Source organism: Ursus maritimus, unplaced genomic scaffold (assembly GCF_017311325.1).
Source record: "Ursus maritimus isolate PB19 unplaced genomic scaffold, ASM1731132v1 scaffold_31, whole genome shotgun sequence".
Classification (NCBI taxonomy): Eukaryota; Metazoa; Chordata; class Mammalia; order Carnivora; family Ursidae; genus Ursus; species Ursus maritimus.
The window spans coordinates 5597426-5620829 of record NW_024425675.1 but is presented as its reverse complement, the minus strand read 5'-3'; the positions used below and the strand labels follow the sequence as shown (position 1 = coordinate 5620829).

The 23404-nt window shown below is 34.8% G+C and overlaps 1 protein-coding gene across 2 annotated transcripts in view; it reads left to right on the top strand.

The window, feature by feature from the left end:
• ZEB1 (zinc finger E-box binding homeobox 1) overlaps positions 1–23404 on the top strand; it is a 179020-nt gene that overhangs the window by 137296 nt on the left and 18320 nt on the right. The window contains exons 3-4 of one of the 2 annotated variants that reach the window (XM_040645279.1): positions 10826–10885; positions 16790–16951. In XM_040645279.1, the coding sequence (XP_040501213.1) occupies positions 10826–10885; positions 16790–16951 (222 nt within the window). Of the gene's footprint in view, positions 1–10822; positions 10886–16789; positions 16952–23404 lie in introns of both variants that reach the window. The other variant, XM_040645278.1, reaches the window with a different exon arrangement.

The window sequence follows — 23404 nt, the reverse complement described above, 5'->3', positions numbered from 1 at the left end:
CCGTAGCTGTGAATGAAATCTCAAGTTAGATCAAGTTCTTAGAAGGAATATATAGAAGAAGCAATATTTTTATTGTAGATATTAAGTAAACTAGGACGTGTTCACTTTCAAAAATAAATAAAACTAGGCTAATTAAGTCCTGTTTTTTGTAGGGAAGACAGTATAACTTGGCAGTACTCCAACATATCTATACTCATCTTAGAAGAGCTTCTTGTGGTTCAACCCAAAACTCTTCTGCATCTGTCAGTTAAACGTTTTTATGTTTGTGCTCCTACTTTTGAGACACCTGTTTTTATAGGCCTTTCATAATTTTAGTTTTAAAACAGTAATCTAATAACTAATTAACTAGTAACTAATTTTAGTTTTAAAACAGTAATCTAATAACTAATTAACTAGTAACTAATCTGAATATATAAAATATTGTTTAGTATGTTTGTTATTCCTTTTTTTTTAATTGATGAGCTGAAAAAAATGATCCCAGGAGTGACTTAAATATTTTTCTGACTCGAAGTTTTTAAAACTCTGTAGAAATTTGCACATTTACAAAAATGCCAAGGAAATGAAAACTTCTTTACAATAAAAATATTTAAAATTCTGATGTTATCCATAGCAAAAAGGCTTTCTTAGGTACAGGTTATAACAAAATACAGTAAGTAATCTTATGCAAGGAATACATCAATCACTATATAACTCAGCATTGAATCATATTATACTTCTCTTTCAAGAGTCAATTTAACCTCTTCTTTGGAACCTTTTTCTACCAAAGGTAGTGTGTAATGTGGGAAAAGCTCAGCACATAGTTTCTAGTCTTCATTATCCCACTGTGTCTCTTGAGTTCCACTTCTGCGTCTATAAAATGAAAAGGCTGGCCCACATGACCACAGAGGTATTTTTTAGCTGTACTTATAAAAGAATCCAATTTTCATTCGCACTAAATATACACCTCTAATATTTAATTACCTCCAGTATCCGAGTAATAAGAGATGACACTAATGAAGGAATTTGGGCTTTTCCCACAATGCTGAACCTCAGTTGGATACTCTCTTCTCTTTAAAATCCTGGTCAAACAAATTTACTACCTAGATGTACAGTGCTTTTTGCCATTAGCCTTATAGTATATATTCAAAATGTTATTTTCCAAAGTTACTTAGGTTATTTCTTATCTTTCCCACTGCCTTCAATGTGTTATAGAACTCATTTATAATATAGTTAGGTTCATTTGTCATCGCTTATATTTCATTGTCCATTCTCCCTGTCTGCTGAGGCTTAAATTATTTTTGCGTGAATGGGAAACATTTTCATGGTTAAAGGTATGCTCAGAGATGGGTCATCCCCCCATGTCTACTACCCCAACCCCATTTTCCCTCTAATTAATACATCTGTTTCTTGAAAGCTATGGTTTATTCTGAAACTACTTTATGTATATACTGGAATTGAACAAATAAGTAGATATATTAAGGGTAATGAGATGAAAATTTCTCACTATCAGAGAAAGAAGTTACAAACAAGGAAAAGTGAGAAGGCTAGAATAAATCCTATGGCTTTCTATTGGAATCAGGGGTGTCAATATGAACTCATGGTACAAAAATATAGATGGGCTTTATGTGGGTATTAGTATACATATATATATATTTCCTAGCTCTGTTTGCTGAGAATGCATGGAAACAATGATACCCAGTAGCAGTGAGCATACCTAGTGCCCAGATCTGGGATCCAAATACCATTCTCCAATAAAAGGTACCGACGCACTTTGCGTAAATGGCTGATTCTAGAACTGTGGTAGGGAAAATATAAGCTAAGCCCAGAACAACAAGTAAGAAAGTATTTTTTAAAAAGTCATCCTGTGGAAAGGGGCCAAGAGCCAGACTGAGGAGGAAGCTCCCACTGGCCAAATTTGGAGCAATTTTAGCAGCAAAATAAATAATGATAGTACTGGATTATAATCAGAATAAAATAAATATACATCGATCCATACTGATATAAATACTTTAATAAATGGGGGAGAAGGAAAAGTTTAGTAGAATTTCAGTTATAAATTAAGAAGTAATTAGGGAAGTGGAAAATCACTGTTAGGCAAACACCATGGTAATAATTGATGCAGGCAAGAACCACCAGTGGGGCATCTGGGTGGCTCAGTTGATTAAGCGTCTGATTCTTGGTTTTGGCTCCAGTCATGATCTCATGGGTCATGAAATGAAGCTCAGCAAGGAGTCTGCTTGAAGATTCTCTCCCTCTGCCCTTCCTCCCATTCAGGCATGCTCACTCTCTCTTTCTCCGTCCCATAAATAAATGAATTGTTAAAAAAAAAAAAAAGAATTGTTAAAAAAAAATTCATTACCATCAATGAATGCTAAAATTAGTGGGTGAAAGTATATGAAGAAAAAGGATATTTGCATAATATCAAAGTATTTCCTCACCAGAGGAATTATTATACTATATACTATTATACTATAATTATTAGTGTAAAGAAACCTGACAGATACCTTCTTAACCAGGTGATCAAGTTTAATGTCCCAGTAATAAGATAAAGTGACATTATATACCACTGGTGAGATATATTAACAAAGGCATTATCACTTCAGTGGTATTCTTGCTGACAATGTGTTTCCTCATCCAATCAGTAGAAAACATCAGGGAAATCAAATTGAGGGACACCCTGTAAAACCAGTGATCAGTACTCTTCAATAGTGTTAAGGTCATGAAAAAAAGCAGACTAAAGCAACTTCTCAGAGACATGATCGGATTGTGAAATTTTGGAGGAGGTTATGGAGACCTGACAACTAAACGCACTGTGGGTCCAGAATTGGTTTCTGAACCAGAAAAGGAAAGGGCCTTAGTGAGAAAACTGGCATAAGTCAAATAAGGTCTTTATGTTAGTAAGTAGTATTATGTTAACATTAATATAATGGTTTCCATAATAGTGTGATTATGTAAGCTGTTCTCATTAAGGGAAGTCGGTTGAAGGGTATACTAGATGTCTGTGGTAGTTTTACAACTTTTCTGCAAGTCTAAAACTATTTTAAATTAAAACGTTTTTAAAAATCCTAATCAGAAAGAAGCAAAACCCTTTTCCTTCATTCTTTTTTTCTCAGGATTGCTTTGGCTAAATAGGGCCTTTTAAGATTGTTTTTTCTTATTTCTGTAAAAAAAAATGCCATTGGAATGTTGGTAGGGATTTCATTGAATCTAGAGATGGCTCTGGGTAGTATGGACATTTTAATAATATTAATTCTTCCAATTCATGAACATAGAATATCTTTCCATTTATTTGTGTCATATTCAATTTCTTTTATCAATGTATTATAGTTTTCAGTGTATAGATCTTTCACCTCCTTGGTTAAATTTACTCCTGAGCATTTTTTTTTATGGCTCTTACATGTGAGATTCTTTTATTTCTCTTTCAGACAACTCATTATTGTTATATAGAATTGCAACTGATTTTTGTATGTTGATTTTTTTATGCTGCATTAGTCCTTGATTTCTCATTAGTGTTTTATAGTTTCAAAAACAGATTATAGTGTGTTTCATTAGAGTTATACCTATGTATTTCTTTTTTAAAGGGAGAAACCATTGTGAATGTTTTGTTTTTAGTTTCCATTTATTCATTTGTCTTAATATAGCAAGCAATATGATCGATTTTTGTGTGTCGACCTTGTATCCTGTGGACTTGCTAATTCTAGGAATTTTTTGTAGATTCTTTGGGATTTCTGACAATCTTCTCAAATAGGGCAGTTTTATTTCTTCCTTTCTAATCTGTATACTTTTTATTCCTGTTTATTGACATAAAGTGTCAGGAGTGGTAAGAATAGACATTTTTCTTTTTCCCAATCTTAAAGGGAAAGTACTCAGTCTTTTACCTTTAAGTATAAGAACACTACATCAAAAACTAAGGATGTACTGTATGGTGACTAACATAACATAATAAAAAATTATTAAAAAAAGAATAAAACTCTGCAGACACACACACACACACACACACACACACAAATGTTACCATTAGGTTTGTTATAGATGCCTTTTACCAAATCGAGTAAGTTCCTATCCTAGTTTGCTGAGAGTTTTCATCCTGAATAGATGTTGAGTTTTTTCAAATGGTTTTTGTGTCGGTTGATATGATCATGCAGTTTTGCTGCTTTAGTCTATTAACACAGTAAATGCAGTAATGGATTTTCACATATTGGACCAGCCTTGGATTCCCTGGAAAGCCCCACTCAGTCCTTTTCCTTTTACATATTGCTCAATTAGATGTGGTAATATTTTGTTGAAGATTTTGAAGTCTATTTTCATGAGGGATATTGGTCTATGGTTTCCTTTCTTTTTTATACCATTTTTATACAGTTTTGGTATCAGGAAAATGCTAGCCTCATAAAATGAATTGGAAAGTGTTCCTTTCTTTTTTATTTTCTTGAAAATATTATTTAAAATTAGTGCTATTTCTTCTTTAAATGTCTGATAAAATTTTCAAGGGAAAGAAATCAGCTGGGTCTTGAGTTTTGTTTTGTTTTGGGGGAAGATTTTAAACTACAAGTTCAACTTCTAAAACAGTTATAGGAATATTCAAGTTAGCTTTTTTATCTGAATGAGTTTTAATAATTTCTAATTTTTGAGGAATTGGTCCATTTCGGTTTTCAAATTTATATGTGTAGAGATGTTCACCTTACAGACCTGTATTAAGGAAAATAGCTAACAATTACATAGCACTTACTATGTGCCAGGTACAGTACTAAGCACATACTGTATTTAATTTAATCCTCACAGCTACCCTGAAAGGTACTATTATTATCCTCTAAATTTATTATATGAAATAATTATATACTGCCTCCCAAATTTCTTAATGGGCATCCAGAATTTTTCATTTTAAGTATAAGTAGTTGAAAACAATCTAATTTCTACCATATTAAATATATTTACATTTTTAACATTCTTATATATGATATCCATAGCAATTTAACACCTACTGTCATTCAATTTTTTAAAAAAAGAATAAGCTCTTCAAGAGTCAAAAATGTTATATCATAATGTTTACTCCTTGAACTCAGAGCATTCCTTTTACTGTCTCCTCTTACTATCCTTTTATTATCCTTTTACTGTCTTCTAGCTCTGTAGTGATATTCCCTTTTCATTCCTGATCTTAGCAGTTTGTAGCTTCCCTCAGTTTTCTGTCAGTCTTACCAATGGTTTGTTAATTTTATTGATCTTTTCAAAGAACTAGTTTTCTTTTTCATTGTTTTTCTCTTTTTTTGTCTTTAATTTTATTGATTTCTACTCTTTATTCCTTCCCTCTCTGCTTATTTTGTTCCTTTTTCTGTTTTTTAACACAGAAGTTTAGAATTTTAATATGAGAACTTTTCTGTAACATAAGCATTTAATATTATAAATTTCCCTTTAAACACCGCTTTATGTACATCGCACAAATATTGATGTTTTTTCATTTTTCTCTTTGACCCATGGACTCTTTAGAAATATGTTAATTAATTCCCAAAGTGTTTAGAGATTTTCTTATCTTTCTGCTATTAATATCTAGTTTAAATTTATTATGGTCAGAGGACAGACTTTGTATGATTTCTTTTAAGTTTTATTATATGATCTTGGATATGGTCTGTCTTCATTAGTTTTCTATGTGTATTTGAAAAGAATGTGTAGTCTGCTGTTGGTGGGTGGAATGTTCTACAAATGTCAGTTGGATGGAGTAGTTGCTAGTGTTGCTTAGTTCATTTATATCCTTGCTGCTTCTCTGCTGCTGCTGCTTGTTCTGTCGATTAATAAGAGAAGAATATTGAAGGCTCCATTATACACATGGATTTTTCTCTACTTTCTGTTCTGTTGGGCACATGTTTTGAAGCTGTGTTGTTAGACACATACTCTTTCAGATTGTTACGCCCTCTTGGTAAATTGGCCCTCTTATATGATGTTTTTCTAGATTTCTGGTGATTTTCTTAGCTCTAGAGTCTACTTTGTCTGATGTAAAATAGTCACTCTAGATTTCTTTTCCAGCTCTTCACTTTTAACCTCTCTATATTACGTTTGAAATAATTTTTTTTGTAGAGTGCTATAAATGGGCCTTGGGATTTTTTTAATCCATTCTAATAATCTCTGTTCCTTATATTGGCTCATTTAGATCATTTACACATAATGTAAGTTTTGATGTTTGGATTTAGGTCTATCATTGTATTATTTGCTTTCTGTTTGTTCCCTTCATTTTTAATTTCTTCTGTTTTCTTGCCTTCTTTTGAATCATTTGCATATTTTTTTAGTATTCAAATTTCATTTATTTCATTTTTTACTATATCTTCTTGTATTGATTTTTTTTTAAGATATACTTTTTTTTTTTTAAAGATTTTGTTTATTTATTCCACAGAGATAGAGACAGCCAGCGAGAGAGGGAACACAAGCAGGGGGAGTGGGAGAGGAAGAAGCAGGCTCATAGCGGAAGAGCCTGATGTGGGGCTCAATCCCACAACGCCAGGATCACGCCCTGAGCCGAAGGCAGACGCTTAACCACTGTGCCACCCAGGCGCCCCTTGTATTGATTTTTTAGTAGTTGCTCTGTAGATGAGAATGTACATACTTCTCATAGTCTACTTAGAATAAGTATTTCACCACTCAAAGTAAAATATAGAAACTTTACCCCCATATGGGTTCCATTACCCTCCCTGCTTTATGTGACACTTGTCATGTATACTACATCATTTCTTGTGTCCTATTTCAGTCCTAACATTTCAAATTTTCCTCTAATATCATTTCCCTTTCTTTCTGAAGATCTTCCCTTAGTAGTATATCAGGTTTTCTGGCCGTGTACTCTATTCACTTTCCTTCCTCTGAGAATATCTTTATTTTACCTTTGTTTCCAAAGTATTTTTTCACTGGATATAGAATTTTGGGTTGACAGGTTTTTTTTTTCTTTTAGCACTTTAAAGATGTTCCATTTCTTTATGAAATCCCTCATTTCTAATGATAAATAAGCCTTCTTTTAAGTCATTGTTCCCTTATAGTTATGTATCATTTTCTCTATCTCTTTTCAGAATTTTTTTAACTACTAAGGTTTCAGAGTTTGATTGAGGGTCTAGGCCCAGATTTGGGGGGCTTTGTCCTGTTTGAGATTCAGTTTAACTTCTTTAATCTATGGGTTTGTGTTTTTTTATTAAATCTGGGAAGTTTTTAGGTACTATTCCTTCAGCTATTTTTTCTGCAGTATTTTTTCTCCTTCTGGAACTCTAATGACTGAATGTTAGATATTTTATATTGTCCCACACATCTCTCGAGACTCTGTTTATTTTTCTAAATGTTTTCACTTTATTGTCCAAATTGGATAATTTCCATTTACTTACCATCAAATTCACTGATCTTCCTTCTTTCATCTCCATTTTCCTATTGAGTCCATCCAGTGATTTTTTTTCCAAAAAATTTGTTACTATATTTTTAGTTCTAAATTTCCTTTGATTTCCTATCTATATCCTCTTTTTGCTGATAAGAATTAGCCTAGACTTTTTATCTTTCCATTCTTTCCAAGTGTTCATCCTTAGCTCTTAGAGTACTTTCATAACAGCTGCTTAAAGCCTTTGATAGCTTCAACGTCTGTGTCTTCTCAGTATTGCCATCTTTTGGTTATCTTTTCCTATAGAAGTTGAGATTTTCCTAGTTCTTCATATGCAAAGTAATTTTGGATTGTATCCTGGACATTTTGAATATTATCTTATGAGACTCTTGGTCTTATTTAAAACCTGTGGAGCATCTTGATATTTTTGGTTTAGCAGGCGACTTATCCAGTTCTATCAGGCTGTATGTTCTAAATAACTTTCTTTGGGTTATGTTTCCAATATCAGTTTAGTTGTCAAAGCCTTTACAATTCTCTTTGGATCTGTGCCCTATAGTGGCCATTCTGGGACATGATTAGTGGTCTTATCCTTACTTCAGTTCTCAAAGCCTGGTCAGATCCACACATGGGAAGTTGGATATGAGCCCAGGATTTCACAAGCAGCTTTATACAAAGGTTATATAGGTTGCTTTCCTGCGCTCCTCCCTTTCCATGATCTCCCTAGTACTTTCACTTCCCTGGGACTTCCCTTGTTAGTTCTCTATCCAAAAATCTGGGACTTCCTTTGTCATACTTCGCCACATACTTCCCAAAACTATGCCTGCAGGAAGAAGAGCTGCAAGAAGATGGGGAGAAAGAACTTGATGGAAGTTTGTACCATCTCTTGGGGACACTGCTCCTCTGAGTGGATAAGAAGGTTCCCCTTTCTTGGCATTTTAAGCATCTTTACGTTCTTGCTGTCACCATGATCTCAACCACTACCTTGCGGTAATCTAGGGACTAGGACACAACAGAATTGAGGGGAAAAAATAATTTCTCCCTTCTTTGAGCCCTTTCTTATCCCATGAGCCTAAACTAGAGGGTTCTTCCTAGAGTTTTTCTCTGCCATGCCCCAGTGCCCACTTCTAAATCTAGGCTGCCTTCAGTCCAGGCCAGGGGGTAGGAGAAATTACTCCTCAGTGATTCAGTGGTACTTTGAATTCTTGTCGTGTTTTCTTCCCCATTCTTCCTGCTATGATTTAACTTGTAGAGCCTTCAAATAATTCCTCCGCGAATTCTCCCCAGGTTTTTTTAGCTTCATTCAGTGGAACACACAGGGTGATTTGTGTTCATTTCATCTTAACCAAATCTGACCTCAGTTATGTATTTTTTTTACCTTTGTTTAAGTTAACAGGTATTCGTGGAGACTGTGAGTTGCATTTACTGTGACTTTGATGGACAGTTACACCAAAAATATATGCATATATATAGAACTAGGGGATATAAGAGAGAAAAAAACAGTACACCTCAGTACTGTTCCAGTACACCCTCATGCTGGTCCATGGATGAAGCAGGAAGGAGACTGTTCCTGGCAGCAGTCTGGAGTGAAAGAAGTTTGTTCATGCTGCAGACCAGCATTAGGATATTTTCTGTTTTCATTAGGCAATATGATTTTACTTGTTGAACCAAAATTCCAGCCCCAGTGTTGAGGGAAAGAATGGAGACTTCCAATTTTTAAATCACAGTAGAGAAGTCTGGGACCAAATTCTGAAGTACGTTAAATACTTAGATTTTATCCTGAGCAGAAATGAAGAAATCATTTAATTGAATTGCAGACAGATTTTTAATTAGCTATAATAACTATAAGCAAAAAATTTAGTATTGTCCAAAATATCATAACTTTTAATATCACTGTCATCTTTCATCTTAGTAACTCTGGCTGTCTTAATTTTCATTTGAGGAGAAATAAAGAGCATAGATCGATCAATAGTCAATAACTATATTACTATTCTATAATTATCCAGCTGTCATACTGTTTATTATTATTTTAATTTAACTAGATGCTTTAGAGAGAGGAAAAAAAAGATGTTAAAGATTTGCAAACATTTATCCAACACTGGTGTTCGTCCTACTATATTATAAACAGTTTAGCAAGGGTTTTTTAATTGTCATTTTGCTGATGGCAAATATAAAATGAGAATTATTTATCAGACATTAATCTCTTGATTACCTACTTTAGACAGTGTTTTTTATGCTGATCTAAAAAGGTTTAGGCATATTTCAACTATTTTCACCTAGTGATCATCTTTACGTACTAATATAAAGGCTAATGAGTAAAGAAGATCTGCTGAATAAATCCGCCTGATAATCCAAGGTGCTTACAGAAATGCGCGCTTTCATGTGAGCAGAGATTTCTCTTGATTACTGCTCTGTTTCTCAATTCAGTTATCAAACTCGGGAAATCTAAATCAAGATTTTTGACTGGCATATTCAATGGCATTTGATTGGGGTGTAGATTAACCACATGATGGGATGTTTTAGCCTGACTTATAAAGTACTCTGATCATAATGATGTATCCTCTGCTGCGAGTTTTTTTAAAAGCAGTTTGTAACTCCTTCCTGTTTTTTATATGCAGACATGTCCATAATAAACTATTATAATAAATAAAACGTGCCTGAATATACAAAACATACTTTCTCCTTGCTACACTAATATGCCTATTTACTCTGATCTTATTCTGTATAGAATACTACACTCAACTCACTATAAACCTAGGTGGCCAAGGAGGACAAATGACATCTAAAAATGTTTACCAGTACTATTATTATGATGATTTATAAGTAGTTAGAATAATGAATAGAGTGAAAGAGAAAATATCGTGCCCTAGCTGTTTACTCTGGACACAGTGAAGTTTAGTACAGTCTTCTCTTTGGTGAGTTGTCTGGTCCTCTGGTCGTACAGGCAAGGGCGGAGCGGGAAGTAGGTTTTACAGCCATTCAGACCTGAATTCAAATTCCACTTCTGTCACCTAATAGCAGTATGTCCTTGGGCTATTTAACCTCTTCAAGCCTCAAGTTTTGGTTCTTTTTTTTTTAACTTATAAAATAGGTAGTTATGAAGGTTAAAGGAAATCAGTTTATAAAGCATCTAGCACAGTGCCTAAAACGTAGAAACTTGTACTTTGCAGAAGAAATTTAAAAAAAAGAAGGAATCCTGCTACCTAGAGGCAGAACTCCTCTCCCAAAAAAACACTAAAATTCCAGTATTGCGTGTAATTCTAATGTACGTATAATTCTAGGATTATGTACAAATCTTCACTAATTTTGCTTCTCTAAGGTACCTTTGTGAGTCTGGTAAAACTATCTGCTTAATCTCTTTTAGAAAGTTCTCTTTTCAAGCGCACATTACTTCTAAAAGGGAAAAAAATCCAAATTAAATATAATCTAAAAGTTCCTTTTCAGATTTCTAGATGTTAAAAATGTTTGTGCCACATGGATCTATTTTAATCCTTTGTTCTTTGAATTTAGCAGGAAAGGAAGGACAAGAAATCCTGGGGCCTGAAGCTCAGGCAGATGAAGCGGGATGTGCAGGTAGGCTTTGGCCATTTTCTTTCATACTGTAGCCTTTGAAAGAGGTCTTTTGTGTCACTGGTTTTTGCATTTGTGAGTCATGAATTCAGTCTGTTTCCTCCTCTTTTATCTTGACCTCCTTCAGTGTTTCAGTACTGAGGCATATAGGGCACGATACGAAAAGTTAGAAATTTATATTCTTTAAATACAGCGTAAATCTGCAGATTCATCTAACACAGCATATTTTCCATTCCATAAGGATGACAAGTACAATCTACAGATAATCCAAAAAATAAGTATTTAAATGATGATTTGAATTTATATCAAATTTTTTACCAAAGCTATAGAAATACAGATTTAACTATTTTGAGTTTCATTATTAGTTACCAAGATCTGCATTGAGTTGCCCACAAGACAGAAAGCAGAAGGGGGAAGAATAAGCAAATATCATGAGTTATCTATAAACCAAATGAAAATCATGAATATTGATGAGCTGAGTGAACATGTCACAGCAAACAAGAAAATCAGAATTTTTTCTTGTAATTTCTGTGGTTTTGAAAAAGGCTAAGATGAAGTTAAATTATAGTAAACAAGGAAATTTGCTTCTAGGTGACTAAAAGTACATACTCCCTGAGACTTAAGGCTATTCCTCTATAATGGATTCAAATCAGATTTAAGAAGCAGAAGAATAAGTGGAAAATTTAAGTCAAGATCTTACATATAATAACACCAGGCACTTACTGTGTCACATAAGTCAGCCAGAACTCTTAGAATGAAAACTTCAAAGACGGATTCCAAGTTATTAAAACATTTCCTCAAAATACTATACTTCCAAGTAGTATGATTGTATTTTGTATAGTCAATCATAAATTAGAAATTTGTCATATCATTTTAATTAAATTTTCTGTTTTTTCTTCTTTTTTTTGGTTGAACACTTGCAGTTTTTTCTTTTCTCTGCAGTGCATTTTAGGAATACTCCATAGAGCCCATAAGTTATCTTTCATTATGTAAGATGAGTATATTTCATAGTAATATGTCAAAAATAGATTTTCATCTATAATATAAACAAACACTCCCATACTTGTCAGTCAGTTCTTAAAGATGCATTCCAAATTAATTAAATAATAATGGGGTATGTGATGATTTATGGTACCTGCTGCCCAAGATTTTATATTCTGCCTTTAACTTGGTTGTGTTTAACTTGCATGAATAATGTATTCAAATATGTTGTTATCAACTATTTGTCATGCTAACTTACACATTATATAAAATATTTAAACACTCTATTTGTTATTAGCAAAATATAATAAACACAAAAGAATGCTGTTTATTAACTCTTTTACCTAACATTAAAATTAGATGATTTACATTACCAGGGTTACAGAAGATTATTTGCCCTTTTAGGCAAAATGCTATCCAAAAAAAAAAAATTCACAATTCCAAGTGTTAGTATTTTACCTCACGCTTTGCTCTTCACTACAAAAATAAATTCTTTCATTTAGTACTGAGTAGTATATACATTCCCTTAACCACCCCTCCCCCCAAAAAATCACATCTGGAATGTAAAGTAACCCTGTATTAACTTAAATTGTTGCTGAAATCTGAGGTCCCCCCCCCGCCCCCCGCCCAGTGGAAGATGATCCCTGCTGCACTATTTCCCTGGAACATGGGAAGTTAGGAGTAAGCAAACATTTAATAAAGCCCTGATAAGTGTAGTTTCAAGGGAAGAAGGATAGAAATTGGATGGTCGAGGCTTTTAAGCATTTAAACTTAAAAATTATGTTTTGCCTTTGCTTTTGCTACTTCCTTGACTTCTAGGGAATAATGTGCTGACAAAGTAAACAAAAACATTGTACAAAGGTCACCATCATTAGTTCAGAACTTTGTCAGATCCTTTCTTCAGCTGACTTCCTTTTGCAATTCATGAAGTTAAGAGAACTGTAGTCTCAGCTTAGTATTCAGAGAGTGAAAAATTTACCCAAAACATCCGTTGTTCCTTCTAAGCATCCCTTTTTTGTTTATATAGTTAATAGCTTTACAAAGTTTGAAAAATAGAAGATAAAGATAGGAAGGAGCCTAAGGACAGCTGATCAGAAAATACCTTCAAACAGGAAATATATACTCTGTTAGCATCCAATTCTACTGGTTATGTAGAATAAGACTATGAGTTCAAGGAGTAAACATTATGCTATAACATTTCTGACTCATAAAGAAGAGCTTATTCATATTCTTAAAAGTTGGATGATGAGCGGGTATTAAATTGTTGTGGATTTCACATAGAAGAGTGGCTCAGGTCATGATTCTAGTGGAAATAAAATATAGCTAAATAATTTTTAATCTTTATATTAAATGTTTGCCTCTCTCTCTCCTTGCTCTCTCTAATCTGTGATTATAACCCGATAATTCTTTGGCAAATGGTAATGGTCATATAGGCCCGTGGTCCAAAATAATTTTATATTTGACAGCTCTGAGTTTTGCCATACCTGAAGAAAGCCAAATTATTATTATGTTTCTATGTATTTGCTCATCTCTCTATTATTTAAATATGTAAGTTTATCAGTCTTAAGACTAGAAATTTTGCTTTATAATTGACCTTTTTACAATGTGCACTTCCCAGCACTTTAAATTTACAGGTAAAACTGCAGAATTGCTGGTCTCAGCTTAAAGTTGTTTTGGCTTAGATGCAGGTTCGTGAAGACAGGGTAGTTTAGTTGGAAAGAGCCCAGAATTTGATACCACACCTAATACCAAATCATCTAATCTAATAGTAATAATTTAATTCTCACAAATACCCTTAAGAGGTACTGTTATTATCCTCTAAATTTTATATTATGTAAACTGATTATGTACTGTCCCACATATTCCTTAATGTACATTTAAAATTTTTCATCTTTAGTGTAAGAAGTTACAATCTAATTTCTGGCACATTGAAAATGACATTGCTAGGGGCTTAGTTGGTTAAGTGTCTGCCTTCAGCTCAGGTCATGATCCCAGTGTCCTGGGATCGAGTACCAAGTGGGTCTTCCTGCTCAGCAGGGAGGCTGCTTCTCCCTCTCCCTCTGCCCTTCCCCTGCTTATGCGCACACATGTGCGCATGCCCACTCTCTCTCTCTCTCTCTCTCTCTCAAATAAATAAAATCTTTTAAAAAAATAAATAAAAAATAAAAATGACATTTTTAACATCACTCTTGTATGTAAATCTATAACAATTTAATACCTGCCCATCATTCAATTTTTTAAAATATGAATAAGCTCTTCTTTATGAGTCAGAAATGTTATATCATAATGTTTACTTCTTGAACTCATATTTCTATTCTACATAACCAATAGAACTCAATGCTAGCAGTGTATATAGTCCCTGTTTGAAGGTATTTCTGATCAGTTATCCACTTCTTTATAAGAAAAACATGTATATAAATTAAAATTTATGTTTCTTTTTAATTTCTAGGGACAAGGCTCTTAAGATGTTTTTTAATTTATGGATTGATTTATCATATAATTTTCAGTACTACGCAGTTGATCACAACATAAATACATTACAAATTTAAACAAATAATTATTACAAAAAAAATTTTTGCTGGAAATGAGATTGAAGGAACTGAAGTATTCCTTCAATTAGTTCGTTTATCAATAGTTTAATGTTACTTATTTTTTTTTTTAAAGATTTTATTTATTTGAGAGAGAGAGAGCATGAGCAAGGGAGGGGTGAGGCAGAGGGAGAAGCAGCTCCCCACTGAGCAGGGAGCCTGAGGCGGGACTTAATCCCAGGACCCTGAGATCATGACCCAATAGAAATCCATGTAAACAGGAAAAACTGGAAGGCCTGTGGTGGTTTTATGTTGTCCTGATTAATCAATAAGAAAGTTTTCGCAGGGTGCCTGGGTGGCTCAGTCAGTTAAGCCTTCAGTTCAGGTCACCATCCTGGAGTCCTGGGATCAACACGCCCTCCCCGGCGGTGGGCTCCCTGCTGAGCCGGCTGAGCCGGGAGTCTGCTTCTCTCTCTCTGCCCCTCCCCCTCCTCCTTCTCTCTTGCTCTCTCTCTCAAATAAATAAATAAATCTTTAAAATAAAAATGAAGCTATGCTAAAAAAAAGAAAGGGAGGGAGGGAGGAAGGAAAGAAGGAAAGAATGTTTTCCCCAATCAGTATTTTGAATATTTTCCTTTGGCAACTCCAAGGCGATGCGCCATATTAATGTACTGGGATATGCCTTTTTCTCTTCTTCCTTTTTTTTTTTTAAGATTTTATTTATTTATTTGAGAGGGAGCAGGGCTGGGGCAGAGAGAGAAGCAGACCCCTCACTGAGCAGGAAGCCCAAGGGGAACTCGTTGCCAGGACCATGAGATCATGACCTGAGCAGAAGGCAAACACTTAACCAACTGAACCACCCAGGCGTCCATCTTCTAACTTTTTTTTTTTAAGGATTTTATTTATTTATTTATTTATTTATTTATTTATTTATTTATTTATTGAGAGAGAGAGAGAGAGAGCCAGTGTGAACACGGGTGGGTTGGGGGAAGCAGAGGAAGAGGGAAAGCAGACTCCCAGGTGAGCACAGAGCCAGATGAAGGGCTCAGTCTCACAACTCTGTGATCATGACCTGAGCCAAAATCAAGAGTCAGATGCTTAACCCACTGAGCCACCCAGGCACCACTTCTCTTCTTCCTTTTAAGTTTGGAAAGGGGAGAGTAGAGACAGTCTCCCAGATTCTAAGAAAGAATGTACAAAGAAGGTGAGGATTTGAAAACAGACTCCCTTAAAACCCACAGTACCAACTTACCTCTTAAAGAGTCTTCAACTTACCCCTGGATCCAGTAACCCATTGCTACATAATTGATAGATATTGGCTATATTAAAAAGGAAGGGGAAATGATGGGTCACCATTATTATTATGCTATTGGCTTTAAGGTTTTAAACAGCAGCTGCCCTGAGGAGGTCACTTACTACGCTGTGCAGGAGATTTAGCAAGATTGTTTCAATAACTGTTACACAAAAAACATGCCCCCTGCCTCGGCATTTTAATCTGGCCCAATTTTAGACTGCTGGGAAGTGCGGTTTTACAGATTCAGAACTGAGAGTTCAGCCCGAAGTGTATAAAGGAGTCAGCCATGAGACACCTGGGAGCCATACAACCCATTACAGTTCCCACCAGCATGGAGTAAACACTGTCCTCTGGAGCCAGTGGAGGAAATGGAGGGAAACATAGTGCAGAAATACTGCTTTAGAAACTCAGCAGCACTCTGGGTTACTTTCCCAAAGTGAAAGCGTTCCGTTATCTCTTGAACCTTTCTAACCAAAGGAAAAAAATGCCTCTGCCCTCAGCCCACCGTTAAACATTTATTGAAGCGAAATAAAGGAAGAGTAGCCTTGTTTATATACGAATGCTAGAGGAGATAAGAAGCAATTTTATGGGTCTGATACTCCTGACCCTTACTAGAAATATTTCCAACTACAGATAACTATTAACACTGTTTCCTAAGAAATCACATAACCGCACTGAACTCCAAAGTGGTTTAAATTGAGAATGATTGAGATTTAAGCTACAATTCTAAGTAAATATCCAATAGGTTACTAGGAGGGACTAAGGTTTTTTCCTTTTTTCCTTGCTTTATCCTTGATTGAGAAATTAAGAATTCAGTCAAGTATATAACCTTGTCTGTGTCTTGCTTATCAGTCAGCCTAGAAGTACACTCTGAAGTTTAAAAGGGATATTGTGAAAATTTTAAGACTTCTATAATACTTTCTAAAAGACTTCTTAGTAGTGCACAACAGAATGAGTGAATTTTGTTTTTAATTTTCAGTAAATATTTCCTACAAATTCAAGAACAATAGTGTATTCTCTTAAGGTAAATAAGTTCTTATTTAGAAAAACTTCGTAACAGCGTGGTGATGAAACTGCTTTCTATAAAGTATGCATTTCTTTCAGTAAAAGATGATGAATGTGACTCAGATGCAGAAAATGAACAAAACCATGATCCTAACGTTGAAGAGCTCCTGCAACAACAAGACACTGCTGTCATTTACCCTGAGGCACCTGAAGAGGACCAGAGGCAGGGCACCCCCGAAGCCAGTGGTCACGATGACAGTGGTAAGTGGGGCTTCACAGCTGTCTTTGTTTTCATCTTTACAGGCTGATTATTTCCATTGCTGTACGATGGAAACCTACTTTACTGTAGGGAACATTTCTGAAATCTAACATCTATGGCAGGTGCCCATAGAGAATAATCTCTTTAGTGAAAGGAAAATGTTTATGATAACAGTGTAGTATTCAATTTGTGGCATTTCCTGTGTATCATGGTAAGGCCATTGCAGTGAATGCTTAGAACAATGCCTGGACGTTGATTTCCATTCACTCACATAGCAGCAAGGAGTAGAAATGGGAGCTAGGATGACCTTTAACTGTCTCTTGATTTTTTTCCACCATTCTGGCAAGCAAAATATGATCGTCTGGTTCAAAACATACTGATTTGGAGACAAATGAGGTTTTTTATATTTGCTCTAGTCTATTCTGATATGAACAGCGAGTATATGAAGAGTTGTAAAACGCAGTTCTAATATGTTCATACTCTCCTGAAAGGAAACAGGCTACTGTTCCCTCCTGCCATGCTAGAAACAGATGACAATCGATGAAAATATTCCTGTAAGAAATTTTATGCAAGACGTGCACCAAGAACTAAGAAGTCACTTGGAATGTTTAAGGATATTTAAAGCATTAAGATCCTAAATCTGGTTTGATTTTTTTCCAAGGTTCCCAGTTTAATGGATAGATTTAACTTAACATTTAAATAATCAACTTTTTTGGGGCGCCTGGGTGGCTCAGTCAGTGAAGTGTCACCTTCGACTCAGGTTGTGACCCCAGGGTCCTGGAATTGAGCCCCACATCGGGCTCTCTGCTTAGCGGGGAGCCTGCTTCTCCCCCTCCCTGTGCCTGCTGCTCTGCCTGCTTGTGCTGTCTCTCTCTCTCTCTCTCTCTCTCTCTCTGCCAAATTAATTAATTAATTAATCAATTAAAATCGTTTAAATAAATAAATAATCAACTTTTTAAAAAGACATTTTTAGAGAAGCCTAAAGCTTACCAAAAAACGTGAGACAGAAGTACAAGTATTTCCCATGTACCTCTTGCCCCCCAAAGTGCATAGCTTCTCCCATTATCAACATAATTCACCAGAATGGTACTTTTTTTTTTTTTTTTACCAAGGATGAACCTACATTGATACATCATAAACACCCAAAGTCCATAATCTACCTTAGGGTTCATTCTTGGTGTTATACATTCTGTGGGTTTGGACAAATATGTAATGACATGTATCCATCATTATAATATCTCATAGAGTATTTTCATTGCCCTAAAAATCCTCTATGCTTTGCCTATTCATTCATGTTTCCCCACCTCCCCGCACCCCTGGAAACCACAGATCTTTTTTTGTCTCCATAGTTCTGCCTTTTCCAGAATGTCATATAGTCGGAATTATATAGCATGTAACCTTATAATTTGGATTTTTTCACTTAGTAATATGTATTTAAGATTCCTCCATGTATTTGCATGGTTTGATAGCTCATTTCTTTTAAGTGCTGAATAATATCCTGTTGTCTGGATATACCATAGTTTATTTACCCATTCACCTACTGAAGGACACCTTGGTCACTTCCAAGTTCTGGTAATTATGAATAAAGTTGCTATACACATCCATGTGCAGATTTTTGTGTAGACCCAAGTTTTCCAACACCTTTGGGTAAATACCAAGAAGTGCATATGCTGGATCCTCTAGTAAGAGTATGTTTACTTTTGTAAGAAACTGCCAGACTGTCTTCCAAAGAGGCTGTACCGCTTTGCATTTCCACCAGCAGTGTGAGTTCCTGTTGCTCCACATCCTCACCAGCATTTTGTGGTGTCAGTGTTCTGGATTTTGGCCGTTCTGATAGGTGCGTGGTGGTATCTTGTTTTAATCTGCATTTCCCTGATGACGTATGATGTGGAGCATCTTTATTTGCCAGCTGTGTTATCTGCTAAGGTCTTTGGACTATTTTTTAATCAAGTTATTGATTTTTTTATTGTTGAGTTTTAAGAGTCCTTTGCATATTTTAGATAATAGTCCTTTATCTGGTGTGTCTTTTGCAAATATTTTTCCCAGTCTGTGACTTGTCTTCTAATTCTCTTGAGATCATCTTTCACAGAACAAAAGTTTTCATTTTAATGAAGTCCAGCTTGTCAATTCTTTCTTTCATGGATCATGCCTTTGGTGTTGTATCTAAAAAAGGCATCGTCATACCCTGGGTCGTCTAGGTTTTGCTCTGTTATCTTCTAGGAGCTTTATAGTTTCGCACTTTACAGTTAGGTTTGTGATCCATTTTGAGTTAATTCTTGTGAAGGGTATAAGGTGTGTGTCTAGATTCATTTTTATGCATGTCCTGAATGTTCAGTTGTTCTATTACTATTTCTCTTATTTTGTATTTAAATTCATTTTAGTTAACATATAATGTATTATTAGTTTCAGGGATAGAATTTAGTGATTCATCAGTTGCATATAACACCCAGTGTTCATTACATCAAGTGCCTTCCTTAATGCCCATCACCCAGTTACCCCATCCCCCCCACCCACCTCTCCTCCAGCAACCTCCTATGTTTGTTTCTAGGGCTAAGAGACTCTTATAGTTTGCCTCCCTCACTGTTTCTATCTTATTTTATTTTTCCTTCCCCTCCCTATGTTCATCTGTTTTGTTTCTTAAATTCCACATATGCATGAAATCATATGATATTTGTCTTTCTCTGACTTATTTCGTTTAACATAATACCCTCTAGTTCCACCCACATCATTGCAAATGGCAAGATTTCATTCTTTTTGATGGCTGAGTAATAATCCATTATGTATATATACATACACATATGTATACACACACACACACACACATGTATATATATACACACACCTCATATCTTCTTTATCCATTCATCTATCGATAGACATCTGGGCTCTTTCCATAGTTTGGCTCTTGGGGACATTGTTGCTATAAACATTGGGGTGCATGTTCCCCTTCAAATCACTATTGTTGTGTCTTTGGATAAATGCCTAGTAGTGCAATTGCTGGGTCATAGGGTAGTTCTACTTTTAACTTTTTGAGGAAACTCCATACTGTTTTCCAGAGTGGCTGCACCAGTTTGCATTCCCACCAACAGTGTAAGAGGGTTCCCTTTTCTCCACATCCTTGCCAACATTTGTTGTTTCCTGAGTTGTTAATTTTAGCCATTCTCACCAGTGTGAGGTGGTATCTCATTGTGGTTTTTATTTGTATTTCCCTGATGCCAAGTGATATGGAGCATTTTTTCATATGTGTATTGGCCATTTGTATGTCTTCTTTGGAGAAATGTCTGTTCATGCCTTCTGCCCATTTCTTGACCAGATTTTTTGTTTTTTAGATATTCATTTGGTAAGTTCTTTATAGATTTTGCTTACTAGCCCTTTATCTGATATGTCATTTGCGAATATCTTTTCTCATTCTGTAGGTTGCCTTTTAGTTTTGTTGATTGTTTCCTTTGCTGTGCAGAAGCTTTTTATCCTGATGAAGTCCCAGTAGTTCATTTTTGCTTTTGTTTCCCGTTCCATTACTATTTGTTGAAAAGACTATCTTCACTCCATTGTACTGCCTCTGCTCCTTTGTCAAAGACCAGTTGACTAGATTTATGAGGATATTTCTGGCTGTCTGGTTCCACTGGTCCATTTCTGTATTCTCACACCAATACCACACTGTTTTGACTACTGTAGCTTTATAGTAAGTCTTAAAGTCAGGTAGTGTCAGTCCTCCAGCTTTATTTTTCACCTTCCATATTATGTTAGCTATTATGGGTCTTTTGCCTCTCCATATAAACTTTAGAATAGTTATCAATATCCATCAAAGGACTCTCCAGATTTGAGTTGGAATTCCATTGAATCAAGTTGGGAAGAATTGGCATCTTGACAATATTAAGTCTTCCTATCCTGAAACATTGACTGTATCTCCATTTATTTAGTTCTTTGACTTTGTTCATTAGAGTTTTATAGTTTTTCTCGTGTAAATCTTACTCATGTCTTGTTAGAGTTATACATAAGCATTTCAACTTTTTTGCTGCTAAATAAATGTTATTGTATCAAGCAACTTTTAAATTTTTAAAGGCAATTGAGAAGAAAGAAGAAAATAGATGCTGTTGCAAAGAGTCAACTGTACTTTCCTTAAATCAGGAATCAGCTATGAAAAAGCAGAAATAGAAGTTTCACCTCAGAATAGATAGGATTTTCTGTAACTAAATGAGTGACAAAAGAAATAGAAGAAGGACATTCTAGAACTGATTCCTCCAGTATGCCAAAAGGACACATTTTTGAAGACTATGGATTATTGCCCCTGGGGACACTGCATTACAGCTTTATGAATAGTGCTGTGTTGATCTATTTGCATATTTGGAAAGTCTATAGTTATAGGCACTATAATCCTGTAGGGCCCTACCATTTCTACTTTGATTTCTCAGGGTTTTTTTCTTTTTTTCTTTTTTTAATATGTATTTATTTAGTTGAGAGAGAGAGCAGGGGGAGGGGCAGAGGGAGGAAGAAAGAATCCCAAGCAGAGTGTGCTCTGAGTGCAGAGCCTGCCACAGGGCTTGAACTTGCGATCCTGAGATCATGACCTGAGCTGAAACCAAGAGTTGGACACTTAACCGACTGAGCCACCCAGGCGCCCCAGTTTTTTTTCCTTAAAGAAAATTTGTTAACATTTCACATGAAGAAGCAATAGGTTACAATAAACATGAAAAGAAATTTTCAAAAGTTTAATATATATGTATATATATGTAAATGTTTTATGTAACAAAAAGTTTTTCAAGAAGCCTTATGAAAGAAAATAATTAGAACTAAAAAAATGTTTCATTGCACAGACCAAATAAGGTTAAACTTTGTAAAGCCCATTGTTACTAATCAACACAGTAAAATCCCGTAAAACTTGGGGCCCTAATCATTCTGAATCAGTAAAACATTTGAATTCTAGAATCTGTCTTAGGTAGTCCTTGAATTCAGGCAGTCATTACTTCCAGGTATACAGCTAATAAAGCATTTCACAGTAGGTGTTCTGTCACACCACTAGATCCAATTATCCTCAGAAGCCCTTAGTTTTTTAAGTTTGAGTGGACTCAACATGCTCTCCTACACTTCATAAATTGTGAAAGGGCAAACTTTACTCGAGCAGGTTGAAGTATCACAAACTCTGAATCAGTGGGGCACAAGTAAAGAAGATTTTTCAAAAGTTTTATATCAAGTACTACTATCAGTCTGAAACGTCATGCTACCCAGCAAAGGAAGTTCAGGATACAAAAATTAGTTTTTTTTAAATAAGCATGTTCATAGTCACAGATCTATAAGGAAATTATAGATAGCTCAAAAAGTAATCAGACATAAGTTGGATTTTTTAGTAGTCTTCAATCACTACCTTAAGTTTATTGTAAGAATTCTAAAAAGAAAAATTTTTTCCTTACATGACGAGCCTTCTTTGCTAAAAAAGTGATTCTTTTTAAAAAGCAAACATCCAATATATTTCAAAAATAGAAACAAAAATTTTCATTTAACTTTCAAGCCTGTTCATTCTATAATTTGCTAATTATGTCAAATATTCAGGTTTACTTTTCGTTGTTTTATGCTAGTATCCTAAAAGAATAAATTCGTATCTCTTGTGTGAGAAATTCAATAGATATTGATTTATGAAAATAATAACTTGCTGGTAAAATATCATGAGCACCCTGCCATTTTTCAGAATTATTAGTATTTCGTTTATTAATGATGAAAGCAAAGAAGAAAATAGAACATAATGAGAACAGACAGCTGTATTACGCTATGGATTATAAGCAGCTTAAGTAATGGAAATCACATAGTGATTGTGGTGCCAATAATAAAGCACCTGAAATGGCTGACTTGGACTTTTGCCCTTGTAACCAGCTAAAATCAATAGGATGGATTAGGTTCTCTGGCAAGGAGAATGTCCCAAATGTTGATTTCCTACCTGCCTATACAAATAGGAAATTAATACTGGACCAAACATAGCATGATTTCCAAAACAATTTCATGTGGCTAATCTACCCCCCACAGAAGTAGGACATTTTAGAGACATCACCAACAAAAAATTCTCTGATTCCAATTGCCTCGATATATGATGATAATAAAGATATCATCATAAACTTTGGGGGATTTGGTGGTTGGATTTTATGCATGTATGTGATACATATTTTAACATAATTAACAAATTATGTGGGGTCAGGTCCTCAGTCTATTACATGCAGGCTGGTTCTTGAGCAAGACTTTTAATTTATATGGACTTGGAATTTCAATAAAGGTAATATATGTTTATGAAGGATTTTGAGGTTATAATAAGATTTTCTTTGGTAGTCTTTTTCAGTAAATTCAAAATGAAGGTAGAGATATGATTTATAATAAATTATCTTTTAGGAACTTTTTTTTTTAAAGAAACAAATCAAATATGGAAAACCACTCTTAGTTAAATAATATTAATTGGCAAAATAGTATGTTTT